The 18825-nt window shown below is 41.2% G+C and overlaps 1 protein-coding gene across 1 annotated transcript in view; it reads right to left on the bottom strand.

Moving 5' to 3' along the window:
• Positions 1-18825, bottom strand: part of NT5DC1 (5'-nucleotidase domain containing 1) — a 262954-nt gene that overhangs the window by 41105 nt on the left and 203024 nt on the right. Inside the window, exons 9-10 of the mRNA XM_090038356.1 lie at positions 2930-3048; positions 1706-1864 (exon numbers count right to left, since the gene is read on the bottom strand). Coding sequence (XP_089894482.1) covers positions 1706-1864; positions 2930-3048 — 278 coding nt within the window. The remainder of the gene's footprint in view (positions 1-1705; positions 1865-2929; positions 3049-18825) is intronic.

Below are 18825 nucleotides of genomic sequence, written 5' to 3'. Positions count from 1 at the left end.
TTGAGAGAGTCCAGAGGAGAGCCACGCGCATGATCAGAGGTCAGGAGTACAGACCTTACGGCGACAGGCTGAGAGCCATGGGGCTCTTTAGCCTGGAAAAGCGCAGGCTCAGGGGTGATCTGATGGCCACCTATAAGTTTTTTAGGGGTGACCACCAGGATCTGGGGGAACGTTTGTTCACCACAGTGCCCCAAGGAATGACGAGGTTGAACAGTTATAAACTACCACAAGACCGTTTCAGGCTGGACATAAGGAAGAATTTCTTTACTGTCTGAGCCCCCAAGGTCTGGAACAGCCTGCCTTCAGAGGTGGTTCAAGCACCTACATTGAACACCTTCAAGAGCAAATTGGATGCTTATCTTGCTGGGATCCTATGACCCCAGCTGACTTCCTGCCCTTCGGGGGCTGAACTCAATGATCTTCCAAGGTCCCCACGTCTATGAAATCTATGAAAAAAACCATGCGCCAGTGTTACTGAGCAGTAACTGTAGTGACTGTTTGTTTAGTCAGTACTTCATTAAGCAAGCACTAAACTAAATATGCATTAATGAACGTGCATTAATGTGCATTAATGGTAGATGTGCCAAGTGTATCTCAGTGTGGGGGCTCCATAGCATGCGGAGACAGGGCCTTGGGCTGCCTGCTCCCCCGCCTCTGTGTTTGTCCCAATGCATGCTATTTTCACATGCTTTGCGCTGGGTTTTTTTCCAGGGGTTTTATTTTTTGTTATCAGGGAAATCCCAGTAGTAAATTTTGCCACAGTACTGCCAATTAGCAGAGCCAGGCATGGCTTAATGTGCAATGTGACACCACAAACCACACAGAACTGCATGTGTGGATCCAGCCTACAAGGCTAAGCAGTTCCAATATTACCAGTCTGAAGGAGTAACTGAAGTGCAGGATGCTAATTGAAACATGTGCCTCTTTTTAGCCAAGATGTGCACACAGAAATTGCACTGCTCCTGTGGTTCCTGGGTGGCACCTACTGCAGGAGCAGTCCTGTCACCCTTTACTTTAATATATCATCTTTTAAATTCAATTGGTACAACATGTTCCCCTGCTTATCACCATGTAGTTCTGCTGTTCAGTGGAGTGGAGAACAGGCCAGAACTTAACCCTGGCCCTGGGATAATTTAAGGGTGACTGTGATGCCAACAGTCACCAATGTTTCTTTATCCCAGACATGGTTAACTTCAAATTATTTATTTATGGTAACAGTCAGGAACGAAATTCAGAGGTGCTTCAGTCAGGGACCAACAGTTAACCAACTTCAGAGATGCTTTATGACTAAGGAGACCTTAGCAGGGTGTAAGCATTCACGTCAGATGACCGACTGACTTTTACAACAGGTGTTGACAGTAAGCACTTTTGGAGGTTTAGCTCATGGGATACTGGGAAGGTTCATCCGAATAAAATTCCAAAGACCTTGTTGCTTGACCACAGGAAGGAGATATACCTTTCTTCTGTACCATGATTTAGTTTGGTTAGTGTCAGAAATGAAAACTTGTAGGACATTAGTGCTATGCCATGCACAGAAATCTTTCTATAAACAAAGCCTTTTAACTGTCTTTTGAGGAAGCCTGAAAAAATGTTGATGCTGTCAAAATATTTGCAAGATAAATTAGTTTCTTCTTAGAAATTATTTTGGGCCACATGCACTGTTTTTTTTTTTTGGTTCCAGGAAGCAGCTGCAAGGAACCCTTACCTCATATTTTCCTTTCTTCTCCAAAGGCTCAGACTCAGTCTCCACAGGCGTTATAACTTCATCCCCTCTAAGCTCTTCTAAAATGAAGACAGTCTCCCAGTTGCTATAGTGATGGGCTGGAAAAATATCTGAGTGCATGCTGTCACCAAAATAAACAACCTGCAAGGGAAGCAGCAAATTAAAAGTGCTGTACATTTGAAGAAAACATAGGAAACTGTTTCAAACAAGAGAAAATGTGCTGAAAAAAGCTTAACCAAATAAAAATTCCTCCATGCTCAGTTGGCCAGGATACACACATACATGCATGCATGCACACATGCAGGCACACACACATTATTAGTGTCAGTTTCTTTTCTTCAAGACCACTTTACTTTTCAGGTCTCTCACTCCATGTGGGTTGCCTTTAAACACTTCTTCTGGTTTTCCTGTGACATTACAAAATAATTTGTAGTAGGCAGGGTAGATTTGCACCTTAGGGTGTGTACACATGTACTAACTTTCTGACAGTTAAGCTGGCTTAACTTTTTTAAGACGACTTTACTGTCAGAGCATACATATGTATGTGGGACAGAGTCCATTTAAAATGCGGTGCAAGATAATACACCTTTAAGGTGTATTATCTTGAGTCTCATTAGTTCAGTCAACTTAGCTCACACTATGGCTGCCACTATGCCAAGAAGCAGTATGTGTGTACACTCCAACATGGTTTAACTTAAGCCATGTTAGTTAAGCCAGCTTAGTTAAGTTGCCTTATTTTAAGTTGACTTAGTAAATGCCTTCCCCCCTTCCCTGCCAGACTGCACCTACCCTGACCTAAAGAATAACTGGTACACTAACCAATTATCACTGCACTTATCAGTTAAACAATTAATTGTTTAACCTTTCACATCCCTAATAAAAGCCAGGTTCTATCTTACCAGTTAAGCATCTAAATGGCACTTAACCACCTAAGTGCAATCCTATTTCATGCTGCACAAGTCCATGAAAAACCATTAATCCAAAAGGTGAGTAGGTCCTCCTCACCACTTTTCAGGACTTAAATCTCAAGACTAGGATGAAGGTCCATTACACGATAAGATGTGCTCATAGTTATGTGCTCTAGCATGGTAGAATAGGATCATGCTTAGATACTCAGATGCTTGATGGGTGGAACAGGATTTACCAGTGTCTATAATTTCTAGAAACTAGAATACAGTCAAGTTGCATTCTCCTTATATGACATACCTTGGGTTCTAACTTGCCGGTCATCTTTTTCAAGAGTTCATAAAGTTGGGTAGCATTACCTTGGGAATACCAGCCAGGTTTGTCCAAGGATAGCAGAGCTTCCTGCTCCTCATCATTCTCTGCAATCACAAAGCAAGATTTCCAATGGATAGTGAGGACACTAAGAAAACTCCCTATTCACTTGGTGCTATTTGTCAAACATATGGGCTGTGTATGTGTAACACTGAGAGTGCTGTCAAATTTGACACAAGGAAGATGGACACAGTTGGCAGCAAAGACAGCAGGAGACTGAAGTCAAGGCAAATCAGGAGTTACAGGTCAGGCCAGGGTGTTTGGTATGTGGGGACTGGCCACTTGTTGAGGATTGGCAATGGGTTCATTGACTATAATGCAGTTAAATTCCAAAAGCATGAAGGGAATGGAATGATGGCAAGCTTATCTGCTAGAGAATGGTTCCAAGCAGGGGTGGACCCACACCTTCTTTTGGATAGTGCTGCAGAGGCAACTTTTTTTTAAGACCCCAAATGGTATAAGAATCCAGTTACCCCCAACCTTGATCTCAGCACCCTTCCCTTCCCTTCCATCCTCAGAAGCAGATCCCCTTCCCCTTCACCCCAGCCCACCACTGCCACTGTCTCTGGCTGAACCCAGCTGCAATGTTCTGCAGCCCCTCCCCTCTGTGAAATAAATTGGGAGTGTTGTAGTTTGGGAGGCTGTGTAGGAAGAGGCTCCAGAGCTGGTGCAGATGGATTCAGCACAGGACAGGAGGTGCAGCTGTGGCAAAGTGGATTCCCCCACCTTATGCTTGCTCCTGGGCTGACAGGGAACACCTGGGGGTACTGGGTAGTGAAGAGGAGCCCTGCTGTTGCCTGTTGAGCACAGCTATAGGGGGCCAGAGTAATTCCGGAGCCAGTTTACCCCCGAACATCAGGGGACTCTGGGGACAGAAGCAGCATTGGGCATGGAAAGGATCAGGCTACTAAGGATGGAAGGGAAGGGAGAGCATGCCAAGAATGGTGGTTGCACCAGAGGAAAAGGCAGACCTTTTTAACAACTTCTTTGCCTCCATTTTTTTGTGCAGGGACCGGGACATCTCCCCCCACTAGGATTTAGGACGGACTCAGAAGAGACTCCACCAGACCCAGTCAGGGAGGACCAAGTTAGGGAACTTCTGGAACGGCTGGACATGTTTAAAACAGCAGGTCCAGATGCTCTTCACCCAAGGGTTTCATTATTTCATAGTTAGTAGGGTCAGAAGGGACCTGAGCAGATCATCAAGTCCAACCCCCTGCCATGGCAGGAAAGAGTACTGGGGTCAAATGACCCCAGCAAGGTGATTGTCTAGCCTTGTCTAGGGTGTTGAGGGAATTGGCAGGGGTTATCACAGGGCCCCTGCTACAACTTTATGAGCACCTGTGGTGCTCTGGCCAGGTGCCAGAAGACTGGAAGAAGGCCAATGTAGTCCCATTTTCAAAAAAGGGAGGAGGGAGAACCCAGGCAACTATAGGCCCATTAGTCTTACTGCAATCCTGGGGAAGCTGTTTGAGAAAATGATCCAAGAGCACATCTGTGAAGGACCAGCAGGGGGGATGATGCTCAGGAGCAACCAGCATGGGTTCATTAGGGGCAGGTCCTGTCAGACTAACCTGATTGCCCTCTATGATCAGGTTACAAAATCACTGGACGCAGGTGTTGCAGTTAATGTAGTCTTTCTGGACTTCAGGAAGGCCTCTGACACTGTCTCCCACCCCATTCTCATTAAAAAGCTAGGTGACTGCAGCATTGATCCCTAAACAGTCAGATGGATCGCAAATTGGCTGAGAGGCTGCACCCAGAGAGTGGTGGTGGACGGGCCATATTCGACCTGGAGGGATGTGGGCAGTGGAGTCCCCCAGCGCTTGGTCCTTGGGCCTGTATTGTTCAATTCCTTTATTAGCGATTTGGATTAGGGGGTGAAAAGCACCCTGTTCAAATTCACTGATGACACCAAGATTTGGGGTGAGATGGGCATGTTAAAAGGGAGGGACAAGATACAATTGGATCTGGACCGGTTACAGGGGTGGGCAAATGATAATAGGATAGGATTCAATACTGACAAGTGCAGGGTGCTGCACTTGGGCAGTAAGAACCAGCAACATACCTATAGGCTGGGGAACTCCCTTCTCATAAGCAGTGACAGAAAGGGATCTTGGAGTCATTGTCGATTCCAAAATGAACATGGGCCACCAATGTGAGGACATGGTCGGAAGGATAACTGCACCTTGTCATGCATCCACAGATGCATCACGAGCAGGGCCAAGGAGGTGATCCTCCCCCTGTTAGCAACACTGGTCAGACCACAGGTGGAGTACTGCATCTAGTTCTGGGCACTGCACTTTGGGAGGGATGTGGCCAGCATCGAGATGGTTCAGAGGAGGGCCACTCACATGATCCAGGGACAGCATAGCAGACCCTATGAGGAGAGGCTACAGGACCTGAACCTGTTCAGCCTTCACAAGAGAAGGATGAGAGGGGATCTGGTGGCCATCTATAAACTTACTGGGGGGAGCAGTGGGGAATGGGAGATACCCTGTACCCCTGAGCGCCTCCCAGAGTAACAAGGAATAATGGCCATAAGTTGTTTGAGAGTAGGTTCAGGCTAGACATCCAGAGGCACTACTTCACAGTTAGGGTGGCTAGGACCTGGAACCAACTTCCAAGGGAAGTGGTGGTGGCTCTTACCTTGGGGGTCTTTAAGAGGAGGCTTGATAATTACACAGCTGGGGTCACATGAGCCCAGTGTTTACTCCTGCCCAGGGCAGGGGGTCAGATTTGATGATCTATTCAGGTCCCTTCTGACCCTACATCTATGAATCTCTGATAGGATTCTTATCTGATATGGGGACTTAAAACAATATATCCCCGCTGCTGCATGTGGGGGGCACTGCTGGGAGTGGGGATGTGTTTACACCTGCAGTGTGGGATAGTTTCTACAGGCCCCTTCACAAAATCCTGGATCCACTCATGGCTCTGAGTCTTTGTTGTGAGGAGCTGTGGGAAAGTTGTGTAGGTAGGAGGACACAGACGTGGCATGGATGAACCGGTGGCAGTACAACTTCTTTTTGTTTATGTCAGTTGGTGCATTTCCAAGGGGTTTGCAAACTCCATTTTGCATAGGTTAACACACAAGGGAGATGGCTGCATCTAAGGAAAGTTCAGGCAGTCTGGCTGACTGTTACTGCCATGCATTTCCAGGCCTCAATAAAACTACAAAGACATATTTCAGGTTTAAAGGTCTAAGACTGCTAAATGCATTTTTCTCAGACATGTGCTATGTCACATCTGACACTCTGTCAGAAAGATTAAACTGAATCTGAGATGTATCCTAAGGCACTTTCCTATTGAACATTATCCTCTCCCTCTCCACCTTCCCTCCATCTTCTTGTTGTGCCATTGCCAGTTTCCAAACTTATACCCAACTCTGGGATAAAGATAAGGCCCCTCTGAATGTGCCACAGAAGTATACCACTAATGAATGTTGCAGTAAACAAGGTAGAAAGCCACACAAACAATATTGAACTCAAGGATGTTATTGCAGGCCTCCAAGGGAAACTGTGAGATAGCCAACAGACAGCAAACTATACCTATGGTTACCAACCTGACTGCCAGTCCTAGCCACTGACAATGCAAATACAATGAGACCAATATGCAATGAATTTAAAATGGTTTCATAAAGCGATGAACAATTGCACAAGCCAGTAAGCATGCCTCAAACCTAAAATATTCAGACAGGCTCTGATATCATATTGCTTTAGGGAGGGCATGTAGCAACGAATCACTGGTGATGGGAAGAAGAGATATACACTCCCTATTTAGATAGCTATACACCTCATATTTGCAGCCAGAAGCTAACTAGATGACTTGGTGGAATCTCAAATTCCACAACCATATAGCTCATCTGAAGGTAAGCACAGCCTCCAGAAAACCTGAAATGGTTATACCTGTGTTGGATAGTTTATGCAGCTATTTGGAAGGTGGTATGTTATTGCCAGTTCAACTCCTCTTTGTATTTTGTGGGAACCTGCTGGTTGATTTTTGTAAAACTGCCAACAAGAACATCATCAGATTATCAATTTTAAGAAAGTGATTCTCAACCAGGGTGCTACAGCACTGTGGGGTACCTTGAGATCTTTTTTAAGGGCGTTGCAGGGTGTCACACAATGCTAGTACTGTTTGATGTGCAAACATGATTCACAAGATAAACCCAGAGGCTGACTCCAGACATGGAGGCACATGCATTTCCCTGGGGACAAACAGCAGCATCACAATATGGGGATGCTTGTGTTCTGGCACATGGCATATTACGCTGAGTGAGGTAGAGTAAGCTGAGGCCAGCATCTGAGTGGAACACAGAAGCCTTACCTGGGGTCCTGGGGCTCCACTGGTGGTAATCTAGCAGCAGAGAGCCTGGCCAGCAGCCAGAGTGTGGGTCTGGCCAGACAAGCTCTCGTTTTGGGTGGAACATGCTGCCACCATGTGCGCCACCCCACTTTTTTTCACTGCGGGTTTTGTTGACACCGGGCTCTCCCAGTGTCAAAACCTCACTCCCTGTGCTGCAAATCAGCAGTGTGGGGAACGCCTGCATGTGTTGCATGTGCAGTGTTGCAGGACGTGCCCAGAGATTTCAAATAGGAATCCACAGTGTTAAAAACATTCTAACCTGTTGGGAATCTCTGTGAGTTATTTACAACAGAAGAATTACTCTATTATTTTTCTGTAATAAAAAACCCAGTGAAAACTGACATTTTCTGAGGGGTGCCTTGAGTCTAACAAGGTTGAGAACCACTAGGTTAAGCAAAGGGATTATACTGTTACTCAGATCTAGCACAATGTTTTATTATACAGGAGAAAGAGAAGTAGAGAGAGCGAGGCTACCACAGTGTTCTGATCTGGTTTATTTAGAACATCAGTAATTCAATACAGTTAATTGTTACATAGTGCCCTTCAAGGATCAATTTGCTTCAGAAAAAAGGCTAGAACAGAGAGGACAAACTTTACTCAGTTGGAGAACATAGAGAGGGTTGTGGAGGCTGAAATACAACAGACTGTGGATAGGCTGGAGCAAAAGGAAGGCAATGCATTTTTTTAAAAAATAGTTAAGATGCAAGTACCAGGGTAAATTGTATAAAAGGAGGCAGTGATGTAGAACAGAAAAATTGAAGAAATGCTGAATGTTGTTGGCTGAAAAGTCTTAAACACAGGATTATTACCAGACAAAACAATTCTGCATTAGGGATGTCATTTAGGGAACTAACTAGGGAATTTCAAAGTTAAAACTGACATTTTGTTCCTAATTGTTGTGGAAATGATGGTGATCCTTCATCCTTTTTTTTTAAACAAAAAAACAAAACAAAACCAAAACAAAATAAAACATGTCACACATTAAAAGTGGAATGCTATTTTTCTCTCTGCATTTCCTGGCATTTTGATTTTTGAATTATGTCTCAAACATAGCCTTCAGTTAAAACACAGTAGTTCTGCTGTTTCGCTGAAGACCAAACTGCTGGTTTAGCTTTCTGTTACCATGGGCATATAGTACGATGGACATAGGCTATTATTGAAAAGCAGCTAACATGCTTTAATTTGTTTGTCCAAATCCCGAGTTTCCTTATATGCTTTTGTTGTTTTAAAAGCAGTTAATAGACAACATTCCTGGAACATTTTGACACATTTGGATCAAAAAAATAACTTTGCTGTATGGCTTAATTATTATTCTTGGCTTGAATATTTTAGACAACTTCGTAGCTGAACAAGCAGTGACATTTTTCATTCACAAAGATAGCAAAAAGTTTCTTATAATTTGCAAAGAAGAATATGTGCGTGTATTAATTCATCTCATTATGAAGGCTGCAATTAAAGACTCACCCAAAAGTTAGTATTTTATTAAATAACGAATTTTTTTCAGCTAGGAAAATAATGAACGATCTCTGATTTCTAAAAAAATCTTCATTTCACCAGCTCTTAACAGCCAAGACAGAGTCAGCTGTGTTCTCACTATTTATATGAAATGCTTTAAGTTACAGACATGTTTCTGCAAATGCTTTTCTCCTTGTTCATAAATCTTGCAAAGCATCCTGATGTTCTGACACGAGTCAGTCACTTTGTTACGTATGCTAAGTAGGTCACTCCTATGCTTTCCCATTTAAAAATAAATGACATCATTGACTTCTCTCAACAATAGGAAGCAGGTGGTAATATGTAGACATTTCTCAAAATGAAAAGAGCTTCACACAAAGGTACTGTCATCACTGGCATTATGATTGATGCAGTTCTGGCTGAATGGGCATATATTTATATGGGCATATAAGAACCCCAGGAAGGGGATTCATAGGTTGATTCATGGAGCCCAAATCAGAAAAGGTAATCAGAGGACTGAGTCTGGCCTTCTATATATCACCTAGTTGCACCTATACTGAGCCAAATAACTTGTTTGACAAAAGCGTATCTTTCAAAAAGAGATCCAGCTTTGATCTGAAACCATCAAGATTGGGAATTACCTCTTTACTTAGCAATAAGTTCTAATGGATAATCTCTATCGCTTCCAAAAATGGTGCATTCTCAATTTGATTTTGTATGGCTTCAGCTTCCAGCCCATTGATTCTTGTTATGTCTTTCTCTCTTGAATTCAAGTAACAACTATTTTCTCCCCAGCAATGTATTTATACACTGTAATGAAGTTGATTCTCAATCTTTTTATTTTTTATTTTGACTGAGGAGATTAAGTAAGGCATTTTTTCTCTACTCCTTGAATAATTTTTATGCCTCATTTTAATGTCTTCAATTTTTCAGCAGCCTTTTTAAATATGGATCCCTAGTAGTTTAATACCATATTGGTACATCTAGATGTGTGCTTTACTGTATAGTAGACTAATTTACTGCATGGTAAATGTCACCATCTACATCTGTGCAGCAATTGGGGTGGTGTAGACTAAATTATAGCACTCTTGGATAGCCCCATCAGACACAGGTACTATCCCATGGTGAAATAAATTACTGAGCTTAAATGCACATGTAGAAGGTGACACTGGGATTAGCTTACTGTGGCTCAAATTAAGCCGGAGTTTATTCAGTCACATTCATTGCATGTGTAGACGCGCCCTCTATGAAGTACTGTAATACCAATCTTACCAGTGTTCTATGAAAAGGTAAAATCACCTCTTTAACCCTTCAGGTAGTGTTGTGATACTTAATCTCTTGAACTACCTGAGTACAGAATGCTGCCAAAGCCTAAAACATTATGAACAATTTATCTGTAATGTTGTTTCAGTCAACAGGGCAGGGCCAACTCATAGGAACAATCCATGCAACCAATCATGTTAAGACAGCTACATCTAATACATGCTATGTCAAGAGAATACCTATGGCCCAAAGTAGTCTAAGAGCTTCTCTTTAATGTTATTGGAGTCAGAAGAAAAATAAGAATACAGGACTGATTTTAATATCCAGCCCCAATATTTCACAATGTAGTGTGTGACAAACAATACTCAGGACAACTGATTTCAAGTTTGCCCCAAAGGCTTTTTCTGGTCCTGCTGCTGCTATATCAAGACTTAATATCATGTTAATGACTGTACACTCTGTTTTCATGCTGGATGGCTTAAAAAGATTCATCTGCCTTTCCCCGTGCTTCTTTGGATAATGGGTATGTCATGTTACTCATGGATGTTATACATTATTGGGAGACCCACCCTCTTCCCCTCAAATAAACTATTTTTTTTCCCCAATAAAAATCGGATGCTTCAAATGTTTGTGCAGCAGCTGTCTCATCCAAGCAAAAGAAGAGAGGAAACCTGTTGGCATTCCTCCCTCCTTTTAATGCTCACTCCTAAGGGTTCACCCAAAGGTCAGGGATGGTAGAAATATTACTTCAAGCAGGAAGCAAGACATAATGAGGTAGGAATACTAATGCTGCAGATCTTATAACCTGGAGGAGGGGAAATCCTGACAATTTCTGGATAACCCAGAAAGAATTCTTCAGGTGATTTAGACAGAAGCAACTCCCTTCTGAAGTTGGTAATATATCACTGCTACCTATAGTCTCGCCTCCTATAGCCTCTCCATAATAAAAACATGCTATAATAGTGTGGAGGCAGCAAGCAGATAAAATAAAAATAATTAAGAGAGGACACTGTGTTTGAAGTATGCAAATGACAAATGCCCAGAAAGTTAATTAAAGAATATCAATGACGTGGAATTTTCCTGCATGGAAGTTACTTTTTCTACAGAAAAAAAAAAGGAATAGGATTTGAATTGAAGGAAAGCTTGTTACTGGAATGGCAATTTCTGGACCAAACTGCATCAACAATTAGAAAAGTTCATCCTGTTTCACTATGCACAGAATTTGGTTACAGACGTGGCAAGCAGCTTCCAGTGTTCTTCAAATAAATAAATTCACAAACAAGCTGCAGTATACTACACTTTAAAAAAAAATCTTTTTATACAAGAAAGATCTAGGCAGTCTGTATTATTATGCCTTGATAGCTGCGTTACAGGTTTCATTATCCTACTAATATAGACAGTGAAATCAGGGGATCTTTTTGTTTTTCTAATTTAAACGACTACTAATGTTGCTCTTCTTTTGTTTGGTGCTATTGATGCTCTCCGCCACTAAGTACAAACAGTAAAAAAAACTCAAGGCTGAATCGATTCAATCTTAACATGCTAGTCTAAGCTGTGTAGGTTGAACCAATAAGCAAGTGAATAGATATTCATTCTTGATTCCAGAAATGTAACCACATGCCTGCAGTGGCTCAGGCAAGACGCTGTGGGGAGAAGGGGTGGTGCTACAGCACACTTACCTGCTCAGCTGAAGCAGACAGTTTAGGCCAAGGCTAGCCCAATCACCCTGGGGCAGGGGGCGGTCTGCAGGGGAGGTGCAAAGAATCCTAGGAAGCTGGGGGACTGCGAGTTAACTTGAATCTGGAGGGGATCTGGGCAGGACTGAAATCAGTTAAGTCTGACACTACATTCATCCAGGTTTATCTTAAACCAGTTTTGGCCATTTGGAAAGTGGTTAATGTACACTGAACTTCAGTTGTCTTACAGATTTGAACCAGTTTCCAATCACTGATACCAGTTTATGTGCAATTTCTGTCCCTATCCTGGGAGAATACTATACATTTTCTCCCTTTTGGAGGCCAGCATTGGTAGGTAGTCTGCTTGGGCATTTGAACCCTTATCAAGGGACAGATGCTAAGAGGGACTGAGAATAGGTACCATCACAGAGATCCCAATCATATCATACCTTTGAGGGACAAGGAGTAGGGCATAACAGGATGGCATGTTTATAAGATTGGACAGATAAATGGGTATTATAAGAGGAAAATGGATTTAAAAATATACCATTAATTATAAACAAGTGCAGTCAGTCTTTGCTCAACACCATAAAGATTCAAATCACACTAGAAATACAATGTATTCTTTTTTATTATTGTTTATCTCTTTAAAGCAATGACTCTTACCTGCTAGCATATCTTAGGTCAAAAATCTGGAAACATGGGGGTAGAAAATTAGGTAGCTATAATTAGGCATTTAAATAAAAGATCTAAGTTCCAGGGTGCTGAGCCCCCAACACATCCCAGTGCCCAGGAGGACACCTGGAAACTGTGCAGAGCCCTAACTTAAAAGTCATTTCTACTGTGTTGAGCATGGGAAGCTGCCAAATAAAACTGGGGAGGAAGATGACCACCAAGGATTACTGATACCTATTTTATTAGTCTGACTGTTTAAATTGAAATGATGACCTTAAGGGGTCTCACTGTGCCTACAGATATATAAACAAATACTCCTGTTTCTCCTACGTTCATCCTTCCTTCCTGTTAATTACTTTAAGCCCTTAGTGTCTCTTCCTACATGTTTGAACAGAAGTTAGCACAACAGACCTCTGACTAAAACCATGGGGTGCCACTTTAAAGCAAACAGTTCTTAATACTAACACTAATATGTATTTGCTATATTGCAGTCTGAATATCGAGCTTCTTTCCTTCATTCTTCATCTAAAACAATGTAGGCTTCAGAGCCTGGGTTCATTGATCTAAACCTCTCTGGTGATCAGACTTGACCAGGAAGCACAGGGAGAATTTACATCTCCTTTTTGTTTCCTTAGGAAACAGTACTTCTTTTCTGGAGGAGAGATTAGGGGTAGGGAAAGGCAGGAAACTGCAGGAAGAAAACACACCTTTTCTGTAGTTTATGGAAGGTGCAGCATGAGCAAAAACCTTATATCCAACAACTTACATTTTCATTAAAATACTCATAAGAAGGGACACCGAGGATAGCAAGAAAGCCAGGTTCCTTTGGTGGGGGTTCTATAAAATGTCCCCACATGATGATGAATTTACCGAGTCATTATTTCATTGTCCAGAGGGCCAATGAGGTAGGAAATCTGGAGATGTGCACTATTCATATATATAGTATATATCATATTATATATGTTATTCATATTATATATATATAAAATACACACACACATACAGCGTATAAAATCTTTCTCAGCCTTCCCTCAACCAGCAGCATGATTTCTGCTGAGCTATGTTGTCATTGGCTGGATCTTGAAACAGCTGTAAAGGAGATGTATATGAAATTAATACAGTTAAAAAAAGGTAAAAGCTTAGTGTGGAACACAGCCAGTGAATGTTCTGCACCAAAATGCTTTGCAGCCATTTCCACACTGCACTAATAAAAAGAGGGCTTCTGAGGGGTCTGAATACAGGTGGAGAAATTACCCCCTTCTGAACAAGCTTGGGACCAGTTGCACCTTAGCTTTAGATGCCAGGCAGGTTAGAAATCTCCCATCTGATAATAATTCCCTTAAAAAAACCACCAAAAACACTGTTTATTTATTTGTGGCTGCTAGAGGAACATAAAAACGTAAGGTCAAATCTGGTTGCTTTGGGAGAATGTGGTTCAGAACCTAAAACAGCTCTAGGGCAAAGCCATTCTTGAAGCACCTTCAAGAATCCTTAGTCAGGTGTCTCATGAAGCCAATCTTCTTTCTATGCCTGGACTGAAACCCATCACTACCTACAGGGCTACTGTCTAATGAATATGATGTCTCCTAATGTTCCAGTGGAGTGTGCAAGTGGGAATATTTCTCTGAAACTGAGTAACATCCACTGAAGCTGAATGACTAGCATGTAGACAACATCTTAGCATCAGGTATGAAGACAGGACTTGTCAGGGTAAAACAATCCTGTCATCCCTATGCGTATTGGGTAGAGAAAAAAAGGTGTACAAGTTATATTCCTCATCTACTCCTCTCCCTCCCACCCTCACCGCATTGGAAAAAGGTAATGTAGTAATTCATAACATTGGGAAGGCCCACTCTTGTATATTTTTCTGTCCTTCCATCCCATTTCAGAAGCTCACATGATTACAGAAACTGTAGAATGTCCCTAACTTCTCTACCTTCGGCATAAGGGAGACCTACACATCAGGATTTATGCAGGCTTTTTCTTATGCTTTCCTGTCTCTAAAACTCTTTCATGCTTGGGATACAGCTGTGAAATCCATCTGCCTCACACATGCACTGAGGTCATTCATCCTCAGGAGTACTTAACTGGTACAGTGTAGCAGTAGGGGACAAAATATTCCATTAGTAACAGCCTAAGATTTTCAAGACTGAATGGTAACTTTTCAAGAGTGAACCTACTCAGAGAAACCTGCTTATCAGAAAGTGGTGAGTATGAAGAGCAGGTCTCTTAACGGTGTCTTATATTAAGAACGTTAGAAACAAAAAACTGATTTTAGACATGCCATGCTGTATTTTGTCATACTCTAGTAAAAGCCCAGCAGAAGGCAGAGTAGTACCCTAAAGACTGAATGGCTTCGAAAGGCAGGAGCCTACTTATCTGTCTGTGTGATGGCCTCTTTAATTTTTTAATCTGTATCTTGCTTTAAATACAAGAGAAATGCTAGGTCACTAACTGTCAGCACTCTTCCCAGGCCAACTGTCTGGAGGAGAATATAAATATTATTTAAGCAGCTAAACAAGGATTTATCTGATAAAATAGAGGCTTCTAAAATGTACTTCTTAGGGTAACAGATAGGAGAAAATGGTTTCATTTTTATCCGTTAATTTAGAGTTCTTAATTGAGCTGATTACAGGCAGTCCCTGACTTGCACCATTTCAAGTTACAACGTTCGCACTTACAACATTTCTAAATTGACACCCTGTTTCCACTTTCTGATGTCAGTTTCAACTTTACAATGCTTGATCTGATGTGACACCATGACAGTGAACAAGTCGCTCTGTCACCCATCTCCTTGGAGAACATCTGTCCAAACTTCCTTGGACACTTTCTTTAAGCAAGCAGACAAGAAGACTCCAGAAAAAAATTACAGCAAGACTCCTGAGAAGAATCCAACCAAGAGCCCTTCAAAAAGTCCAGCAATGTCACCCACCTCAAAGAAGTCCTTCCAAATCAATATGATTGCTATTTACAACATAAATACATTAAAGTAGCTATAAGCAGTCAAAGTTCTTTGGGTGAATCTGATATCTTTTATTAGACCAACTTAAATAGTTGGAAAATTTTTTTTGAGAAACAAATGAATATTTTAACTTTTTTTCCCTTCAAAGTTCCTTAATTCATCTTCAAATGTGATGTTAAATGTGATGAATTAAGTTGCTGACCTCTCAGGAACAGCTTGGTTTGTTAAATTACTTCCAATAGTCCTTGTTAAAGGTTTTGGTTATAAAAAGAGAGGACTTTTTAGCAGAAAAAAACATTTTTCAATGACAAAAATTGACCAGATCTATCTATTTCTGACCCATTAAACCTGGAAACACATATGCTTTATACAATTAGGAAATAAGCCGTCATGCTGGAAGACAGGTTGAGGATACAGGCAGACCTGGACAGGCTAGAAAAGTGGGCGGATCTCAACCTGCTGATGTTTAACACTGTGAAATGTAAAGTTCTCCATCTGGAGAGAAATAATCCACAACATACTTACAGGTTCGCAGTGTTACACTAGCCAGCACCACAACCAAAAGAGACCTGGTGTCATAATTGACCAGAGAATGAACATGAACCACCAATGCTATGCTATAGCTGGCAAAGTGAACAATACTCTGGCACGCACCAACTGATGCATCACAAGCAAGACTAAGGATGTCATCCTCCCACTCTACTAAGCATTGGTGAGGCCGCAGTTGGAGTATTGCATCCAGTTCTGGGTGCTGCACTTCAAGAGGGATGTAGAGAAGCTGGAAAGAGTCCAAAGGAGGGCCACACAAATTATTAGAGGTCTGGAAAACAGACCATATGAGAAGAAGCTGAAGAACATGGGACTATTCAGGCTGGAAAAGAGAAGACTTGGGGGGGACTTGGTGGCTCTAAGTATATAAGGGAAGAACATCAGGGGCTAGGAGAACATCTGTTCACCAAGCACCCCGGGGGAAGACTAAGAATAATGGTCATAAACTGACAGAAGATCACTTCAGATTAGACATAAAGAACAACTTTATGGTTTGTGTGTTCAGAGTCTGAAACAAACTCCTCCCAGAGGTGGTATAGTCACCTTCCCTGGAGATCTTCAAAAGACAACTGGATGCACACCTCGCTCTGCTCATCTGATCTCAACAGTCTTTCCTGTTTTAGAGCAGGGGGACTGGACCTGATGATCTTGTGAGGTCCCTTCCCACCCCTAACTTCTATGAATTTAGCTAAGACATGCCAGTTTTGAAACGGTAACACATAATTTCTAGGCCTCGGAGATCAAAAGCAGCTGGACTTTAAAAAAACCCATATGATTTTTATTAAGTTTTTATGGCCTCAGCCCTCATTGTAGTTTGGTATCAGTAAATAATACCTCAGAAATCATCACTGGAAGATATTAAACAATGGGATTGGATATACAAGATGAATTTTATGTAGATATTTGTCTACGTTACATAAGCAGCAGAACTTTCATGTAAAACTGAATCGACTTGTAATACTTATTCTTTGTAGTGTGTTGATTAGTTACGCAAGTCCTCTTTCAGGGAACAGAAACAATGTCACAGTGGACAGCAAGTGAATAGAACTGTCAGGGTATTAATTTCCAGTTCCCTGCTCTCAGTGCCAGACAATCCATTTTTAAGAACATCAAGACAAAAATCTTCAACATTTTATCCTAAAAATCTCTTCTTGAGATTTTGGCCAGACAGTTTTATAGTCTATGGTAGACTGCCATTATTTGAGGAAAACAAAGAAACCAGATGTATAAAACAACTTTAAAACAGGACATACTAAAATGTGAAGACAGAGAATTAAGTACAGTTTGGTATTTCTGTGGACAACCGTTTTTAGTCTGCTGATATAATTACCTGGTATTACTGGTTTAAATTACCTCCTCTTCTGATTTGCATCTTTTTAGTCAGATTTCCACTCTAAGATCTATTACAGATTATAAGGAATATGCATATCATACTGTTCTGCTGACAAGCTTTATTAAACTTATTGGGACCTGAATGTAATATAACTAAAGTATACTCATAAATTAATGCTTAAGTGCTTTTCTAAATAAAGACATTTGTCCTGGGTAGGCGAGTAGGAACAGTAGGACAGTTTTTTTTTATAGTTAAGGTTGTTAGTGATCTTGTAATATACAGAGGATGGAAGTTCTGCCATTACTACCCTCCGGGGTTGCTTTTTTGTCATGCACTTCCACAATTGCTGCCTCATACTTTTTGGATCAACTACTTCTACAACAAATTATTTTCAGAACCTCTTAATGCAGTACTCCTGATATTTGAGACATGTATATTGTTTTTCTATTTGTACCTCAAATTACTTCTACTATGATTTTCAAAGATATACTGATAATCAAAACTTGCTTATGCTCACTGGTCTAGTTTGTCCACTGCAGGAGTATTGTATAAGAAAGGCCTCATGGAAAGGACATTTTTAACCAGATGCTAGCTTTATTTTATTTTAAATCTTAGGAGAGAAGTTTCAGAACTGTTTTATGCACCCTCCTTAATATGAACATAATGTTCTATTGTGAACTCTAGAGTACAACCTTCTTTCTATTATGAGAACAATTATACATTTTCTAAATGCTCTTTATTTATATAGTAAATAAAGCAAATTCCTTTCTCCCCCCACCAGCCCCCATGCCCAAACAGAATGGTATGTATTCAGTACCACAGAGTGGAGCACTAGGATGCGTGCATTAGTATGAAAAATGTGACAAAATTTTTAAAAAATATTTGTTTAGGTTCAAATTACTTGTTGCAAATGTTTTCACTAAATTATACTGCAGTGCTCTGCAAGTACTAGCTTTGAGTAAGTATTACGTTAGTTTGTTAGACCAGAGGAATAAAATCTTATATAATGTTAATTAAAAGAGAAAAAATGGTTATTGTTATTTATTTACATGGCGGTGACCAACCTGTACTGAATTTTTACAATACAATGTACTGTATATAAGCATACCAAGACAGTTTATTTCATAAAGACTGTACAAAATGATGTTCCCTACATTTGTTTTTATTTATAGTTATCATAGCAATAGACATACTGTACTCATAGGCCTGCATCAGGAGAATTATCAAAATGCACATGTAGTAAAATGACTTCTTAGAAAATCCATATGAATTACGAAATCTAGGAAATTTCTAAAACCAGAAATAGAGGTTGCTAAATAAACTGGATCACAGCACAGCTGATCCGTCTCATTTTACCAAACACACATCACTCGTTATCCAGCCCTGATGGTGCAGTACAATAGGTGAAGTGATCTCCCTGCTATCTCCACTCAGGCAAACCTGGCCCCCAGGATTGTGGGGTATGGGTATAACTGAGCAGGGAATGCAGGACTTTTCCTCAGGCAGCCATACCCATTCTCTTGCAATTGGCTGAACAAGGAAC

The sequence above is a fragment of the Crocodylus siamensis genome, chromosome 1 (genome assembly GCF_052110815.1).
Source record: "Crocodylus siamensis isolate JL-2025a chromosome 1, ASM5211081v1, whole genome shotgun sequence".
Lineage (NCBI taxonomy): Eukaryota > Metazoa > Chordata > Crocodylia > Crocodylidae > Crocodylus > Crocodylus siamensis.
The sequence above is the reverse complement of the archived record's forward strand: the minus strand, read 5'-3'. Positions and strand labels throughout refer to the sequence as shown.